The 9,152-nt window shown below is 38.5% G+C and overlaps 2 protein-coding genes across 5 annotated transcripts in view; one reads left to right on the forward strand and one right to left on the reverse strand.

Moving 5' to 3' along the window:
* The window catches only part of clip1a (CAP-GLY domain containing linker protein 1a), a 23,433-nt gene extending 22,410 nt beyond the window's left edge, over positions 1–1,023 (forward strand). For all 4 annotated transcript variants that reach the window (XM_068604894.1, XM_068604895.1, XM_068604896.1 and 1 more), the window contains one exon: positions 1–1,023. In XM_068604894.1, the coding sequence (XP_068460995.1) occupies positions 1–226 (226 nt within the window). In that variant the 3' untranslated portion in view covers positions 227–1,023.
* LOC137805120 (leucine-rich repeat-containing protein 43-like) lies at positions 752–7,221 on the reverse strand. Its single transcript, XM_068604898.1, has 12 exons — positions 7,029–7,221; positions 6,666–6,878; positions 5,798–5,908; positions 5,446–5,585; positions 4,871–5,109; positions 4,612–4,772; positions 3,903–4,065; positions 3,265–3,404; positions 3,092–3,181; positions 2,568–2,759; positions 2,316–2,415; positions 752–1,493 (listed from the first exon to the last, which is right to left on the reverse strand). Exons 1-12 carry the CDS (start codon positions 7,113–7,115, stop codon positions 1,333–1,335), a joined length of 1,797 nt encoding a protein of 598 aa, XP_068460999.1. The 5' UTR covers positions 7,116–7,221; the 3' UTR covers positions 752–1,332.
* Between the last annotated feature and the right edge of the window lie 1,931 nt (positions 7,222–9,152).

Below are 9,152 nucleotides of genomic sequence, written 5' to 3' on the forward strand. Positions count from 1 at the left end.
CCATGACAAGGAACCCAGGAGGAAGCTTCCCCCAAGGCTGTTCTGTGACATCTGCGACTGCTTTGACCTTCATGACACCGAGGACTGTCCCACGCAAATGCAGATGCCCGACTCCCCTCAACACACCACCTACCACGGCAGTAAGGGTGAAGAACGGCCCTACTGCGGCATCTGTGAGGTCTTTGGCCACTGGACCGAATCCTGTAATGATGACCAGACCTTTTAAGCCTTTTTCCACCCTTGCTCGCACAATCAATATATTTGCACATCATGTTTTTACGCTAGGGTTTTGGGATTTTGGTCTGTACTTGTGCATTTCATGTGCTTGTTTTTGCCAAGCATCTTCATTGTCCATACCAGTCTTTAAGCGCTCTTATGGGAGAATGGTCTCAGAAAAACACAGACCGATAAAATACAGAAAAAGTATTTACAGCAGTTAACAATTTGTAATCATAAATGACTTTGGAGCAGAATGTTAGATATCCTGGGTTTGTGTGAGTGAGGCGTGCTCTAGGTGGATGTATCATTTAATTTATCACTATCCTAACATTGTTTGCACAGCTTGTTGGGGAGTTACAAAGATAATATAGTATCGTGAAAAATGTTTATTTGAAACTGTAAATTACTTGATTTAAAGTTGGCGCAAAAATTGGTGAGCAATAGTTTATTTTTTTATGCCTGGAGAGACTATGTACTTTCAAGATTTGATAGTATGTGTGTTATTTTGTGAATGGTAATCACAGAGGAGAGATTTTCTCACTTGTCTGGAGTGGAGCGGTAAGACCCACTGCTTTTTAATGGGAACTATTTGTAGAAACTGATGGATGATTGTTAAAGAACGAGTGAAACATAAAGCACTTCACACTCACTGTAACCCCTCAGTTCAAATGAAACAGCCTTTCCAAAAAGTTTCTTAACAAATAAAAGATCGGTTCTGTATGAAACAATGAAATACTTAGGTATGTCTTTTGAAAATGTTTTGAATATCTGTATTAAAATAAATAAAATGTATGTATAAATCAACATCTCTGCATTGACTGTGAAATTGAAAGTGCTTTGCAGTCGCTCTTTATGAAAGCACACATTCATAAAAGCCTAATAAAGGATAATAGCCTCAATGTGGTGAAAACAAATATAAAATATATACCCACAATCACCAGTAATGAGGGAGTGCAGGGTGGGACGTGAGATATTTTTATATTTTTCTGGTGAATAGATTGTAAGACTTGAGATGAAGCTGCACTAGTAAACCAGCCTGGCCAGGACCAGTTGTAGGAATATGGTTCTTGATGGGTAAAACTCAAAAAAAGGAAGTAAACCAGGCTGATTGCTTCAGGAGTTTTGGTGTGGGAGCAGAAGTTGATGAGCTTCAGACGCAGACTGCCATTTCTCCAGCGCCACAGTCAACTCCACAGTCATCGATTCCAGACGGACAGCCATGGAATCGTCTGTGTGGACGTCCATCTCACGTTCCTGCACTCTCTTTCCTTTGCCTATGAAATGAAGTTCAGGATTTTAAGCAGACTGAAACGAAGAGTTTACTGACTGAAAAATCAAACACACTGCCTTTAATTTTGCCTTTGGATGCTAAATACTTAAATACTACGTACTTCCTTCAGTAACATTCCCATGACACATACTATACAGAATAGAATATACCAAACTTATTTTTGCTAACTTTTTTCACAAGCTGAAATTATATGCACACAAAAGTATTAATTCTCAAATGTGCTCAATTTTTATACAAATTTATGTTAGTGCCATATTCTCCTTTGCCAAGATAATCCATTCAACTGACCGATGTGTCATGTCAAGATGCTAATTAAATAGCATTATTATTACACAGATGTGGCTCAGGCTGGTCATAATTAAGGGTCACTCTAAAAATGCAGGGCAGTTTTACCTGGAAAGAAAGACATTAGGCAGCGAAGTTTGGATTTCCCATGATAAGGGCTAAAGACAAATACTTACAAGCCACCCCCCAAAAAAAGGGAGAGTTATGAGGCTGATTGTATTTACTCCCTAAGTCTCAGAAATTACATTGAAGATTGCTTCAACGTAATTATGGTACAGAAACAAGCATATAATTCACAAGCAGCAGCTCGATATTCCTCCAATCAGCATGCCAATAACAATTTAGTAGGCAAAAGTGCATGTATATTTTTGTTTAGTGTAGATACATTTAGTCCAGCATAAAAATAATTCTGTTCCACACATACGTCCACAGTGTTCATTTATATCAAAACCAATCTATAAAATATCCCCTGTACTCATCTCTCGAGTTAGAAAAGTGATGGATTATTCAGAAGATTGACCTTTTGGAGCTGCCATATTCTTCGGTTTAGTACCGCTGCCTCCTTTCTGCTTCGATTCCTTTTCCTTCTTCTTGTCCTCTTTGATTTTCTTTCCAAGATCCTAAAGAAAAGTGAAAAACATATCTCACATTATAATAAGGCCCAATTTTAATTTCCCCTTTTTTTCATGTGAAATGGACAAGTTAACGATTGTCTACCAACACCTGTGTAAGTGTGCTATCTTGCATTTTTAAGTGTTTGTGTAGCTTCCACCTCAGATTCAATGTGCAGAGTTCCAAGGTCACAGAGGACATCAACCTTTTGGGCTCCTGTGACCAGGCTTTGCAGGGGGATGTGGACAGAACTTAGTAATCTTCTGATGGGGGCATCCTGGACCAGCTCTGGAACAAATTTCTTCTTTTTGTCAACAGACTTGTTTTTGGTGGCTCCAGATTTGATTGGAGACTGAGGAAGATATCACAGACATGGAAGGATCATGTTGAGATGCAGTCTAATGTATCCATCAAAGTAGACTTTAATGCATACTCTGCTCCAGCTCTCCTCTCTTTGCCATGCTCCACTACAAACCCCAGATTGATAGTCTCACCGCCCATTGAATCCAATAAAGTTGCTTGCGAACCTGTTTTCAAATTTTTGTCGGAGTTCTGCTTTTTGGTTCCAAATACACTCAACTTGATCAATAGATATACGGACTCTTTTTTTGTTCTAACGCTGACTAATGCAAGGGTTGTCTTTCTACAGTGTGTTATTCAGTAGGAATTAAATGTCAAACTCACTGCTTTCCCTTTCCCCCCTTTCTTCTCTTTTACAGGTCGGCTGGATTTGGCCTGAGGGACGTCTTCAGAGGCTGCAGGCCATGACAGGACCTAAATTATATCAAATACCAGACTATAACTCCTAACACATTTTGCATCTAAACATTGACCCACTCAAATCATATTTCCTTTACCTTTTCCTCCTCTATTGTAAGATAAAATCCTTTATTGAAGAATCTCTTCAAGCATCCCAGATCACTAACAGTGTAGGTTTGTGTGTGACTGAAGTCCATACACTCAGACCAGCTCAGCTTTGATGTGCTGTGTCTTGACACTGTACACAAATTTGAATAATATACAAGTAAAAATGTTATATATGCATAAATATATTTATATATATATATATACATATATAAATCTATATATAAATCTATATAGATCTATATATATATAGATCTATATATATATATATAGAAAGAGAGAGAGAGAGAGAGAGAGAGAGAGAGAGAGAGAGAGAGAGAGAGAGAGAGAGAGAGAGAAGAGAGAGAGAGAGAGAGAGAGAGAGAGAGAGAGAGACACTTTTGGCAAGTCAGATGCACGTTGGTGAAACCTCAGAATGCGTATTTGACGAGAATCATCATTTTGATAAATGATGATTCTCGTCATCAAGGCAGCTGTGTAAAATGCACAGAAACTGAAACAAAATGAATCTGCATTGATATCATGCACTGAATGTCATGCAATCACAGGCTGTGTGTGGGTTGTTTTCAGTTCAAACAACTGTGTCAGCTCTATCAGGGTTGAGGATTTAATCCATTTTCAGTGTTATTACCATGTGCAATATCACGGCAGGTTTCCTCAGTATACACCATTAAGTCTTGTGTGTCTAGTTTGGAGGAATCATTTTCACAATTTTTGTTTGATTGTAGGTCGGCATCATTGAGGCAGTCTTCTGTTACATGTGCAGCCTCCGATTTAGACTCCCGGTCTAAGTTCTGGTAACAGCACCACAACAAAAATGAAAGAAAGAAAAACATTTAAAAGATAGTTTCTGGAAATGTTTACTATACATCTTAACTCCATTTCCCCCATTAAACAATGTTCTATGTTTGTTTTACGATAACTAACAATAACTGATGTGAATTAAAGGCACTTATGTGCATTGAACAAATAGACGCTTAACTGTTTTGTTATTGTTGTTATTATTATTGTCGTTGCTGTGTGCAATGACAATAAATGTGAATCTAATCTAATTGTATAACGAAGAGGGAATTATATTCTTAAAGAACTGTACCTTTGGAAGATAACCAATTACTATTGAAATATACATATGAGCATGTGAGCTATTTTTTAAGAAGCTCTTGTAAAAATGTAAGATACCTTTAAAGTTCCAACATGTGAAACAAATTTTAGTAAATAGATTTACTAAATTAAACCGTTGTAACACAATGTATTTGGAAAAAGTCATTTAGCAAAAAAACATTTTTTATATGTGACATATGGGCAGTGTTAGAATTAAAAGTGTTAAAAGTAAACGTCACCAGGTTAACAGTTTGATGACTAAGGAACTCATATGTGACAACATAACCGTAGTTGACCACAGGGAAGTCTGGAGCATTTTCATCCACTCTCATCAATGGGTTTGGGATTCCGCTCATCCTGCCCACACTAACTGTGGTTGATGCCCGGTCCACTATCAGATCTGTACATATGGAGAAAATGACAAAGATGCTGATTTAGGAAATTAAAATGTTCACAGGACTCAGACAAACAAATTCGCAGCACAGTCTACAATCTCACCACTGTTCTTGGCCAAGCCACTAAAACTCTGTCTTTCCTCAACGGAGATCCATGAGGTGTCCAGGCAAACAAGCTGTGGGAGAGTGTCCACAGTCAAGCCCGGGTAGGAGAGAGCCAGAGTTAATGGGTTTCCCTCCAGCACTAGTGTCCTGAGGCAGGGGAGCGTGCTCACGGCGCTCAGCAGGGCCTGCTGGTCTTCAAAATCACAGTTACTCAGGTCCAGACTCACCAGCTGTGGCCTGAGGTTAGAGACAGACCATTTTTTTAATTTTTTTTTTACAGAACATCGATGTGTTGTTGTTGACTGACGACTTTTGAAAAACAGTACAAATTATTTCTTCTTAAATAAAACATAATAGGCTGCTTTGGGAAATATGATGTATTACATTTGGCGGGAAAGGAATTATTTCAATCGAGGACTAAAGCAATTAATAAAACTGTTTATGTGATGTAAAATATGTCACAGGGGAAAAACATATGAAAAAAAACCCTACAATGATGCATCAGGACATAATGTTTATCTTGTCTTACTCTGCAAGCTTTGTGTGTGTGCATGCGTCTGTGTTTGACCTAACCAGTGTCTTCCAGTAAGATGACAGATGTCGTCAAGTGAACCCAGCCTGTTTGAGCCGAGGCTGAGGTACTCCAGGCGAGGAGGCAGGCAGTTAGTGAGACTGTTTAAAGCAGACAACCTGTTGGCCCGTAGCTCCAAAATCTTTAAAAAGAACGCAATTACAATCAAAGTTGATCATCCAACGTCACAACACCTGCTACACTTTGATCTGTGGGTAAAAACTCTCAGTTGTGTTACACTGACATCTGTACCTCAACCAGTGACGGCACAGCAGATGTTTTGCTCTGATAGAAAAGCAGGGCAGGTCGATGTGATTCACTCTTCAGTGACAAACTATTGCATAGCAAACTCACCTTCAATGAGCTGGGAAGGTTTTCTGCAGGGATTTCTGAGATTTTGTTGTCAGTCAGCACCAATTCTTCCAGTTTTGAGAACTTTAAAAGGCTGTTGTCGATGACTGATACCTGATTACAACACAGACAAACCATCAAGTACAACTTTTCACAATTGTGTAAAAGCATCAGCATCAAAGACTTTGTTCTTTGTGTTTTGAACAAGGTCAGGAGGAGAGTTGTCTCGGTGTTGCAATGTAGGACGTTTCTCGGGGCCACTCGGCCATTAGAGGAACCAAAAACAAATTAAAAATACTGTGAAACCAGAAGGGATTTTCATGATCCAATAGCAAACTTTGAGATTTGGGGATTACTCTAACTTTATACGTGTCCACATAATAACAATAACTTTTTTTTGTGCTTTTCTGTATCAGAACAATATGGGTTTAGAGACAAACACCATTTTGTATTGTCCAGCGAGGGTTGGTGTGGTGGAAAGCCTCCCAGCATGCACCGGGGCAACAAGTTTGTGGTACCCCAGCCTCTGTATATGCGTGCTTCTGTCTGATTAGAAACATTATGGTGTTTGCACTGTTCCTACAGGTCATCTGAGGCTATTTCAGTCGCACAGCAGATATAGTACAGATGTAGTTCTGCACATACATATAGAGCAACGGTATAATCTGTTGCTGTACTCATGCTCAGAGAAGCTAATAAAGCACTCTTTTGAACGGGAAAACGTTGAATTGTTGAGTTTTTCTGAAAGAAAACCCTTTCATGGCTAAATATTTTGGACCGCATTATACAACATCATGCGTTTGGTTTAAGGGGATGCTTATTTATATCTGATGAAAGACTCTCCAAGAGATTTGGAACTCAGTACACTCACATCCTTGTCCACAATGCGAAGTGTAGTAAAGTAATTGTAAATGAAGTCTGTGTGCAGGCGTTCAGGAGTGAGCACAGCCAGCTGTCTCAGGGCCGCAGCTTGAGGGCTCCATGATTTATCCTGTCGCCACGGAGAATGAGGGCAGTTCAGCAGATCCAGGAGGGCGTCTGTGTCCTCCGTCTCTGCTCCCTCTGGACTGTCTTTGGTCTTTCTCTGAGAACATAATCACTCTGTTTATTCATATCTATATCTAAGATACTGCCGAGGGAGCGCTTTAAACAACTCAATATACATGATGCTTTTGTTTTTAAAGATAATCTAGAAAAACACTGCAACCAATTAAAGAAGAAGAAAAAAACTCACCCAGGTGCCGTATCCACAAGGAAAGTCATTCAGACAAAGACGGCGAATCTGCTTCTCTAACACAGCAGAGAGCTTGTTTGAGCTCATGACTGCCAACGTTTACTACTGTATGACAAGTTACTAAAAGTGTTCAGAGAAACACGAGCACCAGTATGTAATGATACGGCCGGCTTGCAAAGTCTTTCAGGGAAAAGGCCTCTGGTGTTTATTTCCCGTCAGTTGCTTGGCAACAGCTGGGGCTCGCTCCAAAAACACTGGATGGCGTACTGCATTTACAATATATTGTTATTGTAAGTTTAAAATAAATAAAAAAAAACTTGTTTCAGCTCAGGAATTGTTTCAGACAAACACTATGAAATGTCAAACATGCGTTGACAGTCCACTCGTTGTGGACGGCAGCATGTGTTTTAAAGACTTGGAGTCTTGATGTTCCTGAGCCATCGGGAATGTTGTTGGTAACACTTGCGTTGTACCTGTTAGGCAAAGTCAATTTCTACTATGAAAAGCTCTGAAATTAAATCTATCCAACTGCACTGAGTGGCACTCACTGGCACCCTCTAAACATACACACGCATAGTCTTAAACAAATCTCCCTGCTGAGTTACATCATTTCATAATTTTCATACTTCATTTTCTTCCTACATTGTAATGTGACATTTAGACATTTTTCTTCAAACAAAAGTAGACATAAACAAACTTCCGTGAGAGTATGCAAATCCCAGAGGATAATTAAAAAAAAAAGAATCTTTAGTGCTGTAGCCAACAATGCTAACATGTTGATGTCTCGCAGGTACAATGTTTACCATGTTTATCATCTTTAGCATGTTAGCGAGCAAATATTTCTTAATTTGCAGAAACACCCAATATGGATGAGTCTGATGGCATGCCATTCATTTTGCAGGTAAATCATAATTACAATTAATCTTGAAGGGAATATAAATGTCTGCACTAAATTTCATGGCAATCTATTTCGTATTTGTCGAGACATTTCATCAAAAACCATAAATATCAACCTCACAACACAACATATTTTGAATTCTCCCACCATGGCATAGCTTATTCCAACAGCTCAATGTTGGTCAGTAATTTGATCACAGGTCAAAGGAAAAAGAATCAGTAGAGCTACAAACAAAGCTTCAATGAAATAAACCATGTCTGTTTCACAACTCTTAAGGTTTAATGGCATCATAGCAACAACCTCTGTCATCTGTCGGGTGGTCATCGGTTTTGACAATGTACCTTTTCACACAATAGAGTTTTAGGTTTATTTTTTTCATTCAGCTGATAAACATCCGATGCTTTGATGACTTTGTAACAGATAACTTTGCCTTCCTACGTTCAACCACATTGCCCAATATGCAAAATAGAAACATTGACAACAGAGTTCTTTTTGAAGATAATACCACAAAAGGCGTCGTGCACTGAATGATGGCGTGGCAAAAAAAATCCCATGCTACGATATATAAGCACATTGTGTGCCACTTAAGGAGCATCAGCTCAACAACAAACAGACACAATTCAAACCATGTGTTTTGGTAAAGGTAAGCTGTTTTTAAATGAAAGCTAGTTAATTTATGATTTCTGTTTCTGCAAAAAAGTATGAACAGGGTGTAACGATGCTTGAGAGTTGCTTTGATAATTATGTTGTGATTTCAGGAGGATTGATAGATTAATATACAGGCAAACTGCCTAAAATCTAAAATGAGTTTATGAGCAATATTTTCTGACAGTATATTATTCTCTAGCTTCCTGTTGACATGTTATGCAGATGACTGCAACGTATTTTGTGTCTAACTTCCTGCAGCGCTCCTGCTGTCCTGCACTGTGATGCTGCATATCTCATTTATGAACTCTGAATCAATTGATTTTGGAAAGCTTCGGGAGAACATGAAAAAGATGGATCGCTTTTCTGTCTTCTGTCATCTACAAAAGGCGGAAGACTATTATGTAAGTAAACACATCTTACTTTAAGTTTATATCATGTAGAAAATTAAGTTCCCTCCTCACTAGGAATATAACTAAATACATTTAGTAGTACTTAAGTACTTAAGTACAGATTCAATGGTTGTGCTTTACTTATTAAATTATTTAATTTAAACAAATTTATACTTCTACTCCATCACA

This window comes from Clinocottus analis, unplaced genomic scaffold, assembly GCF_023055335.1.
Source record: "Clinocottus analis isolate CAN_PGR_092001 unplaced genomic scaffold, fCliAna1.0.p SCAF_7, whole genome shotgun sequence".
Classification (NCBI taxonomy): Eukaryota; Metazoa; Chordata; class Actinopteri; order Perciformes; family Cottidae; genus Clinocottus; species Clinocottus analis.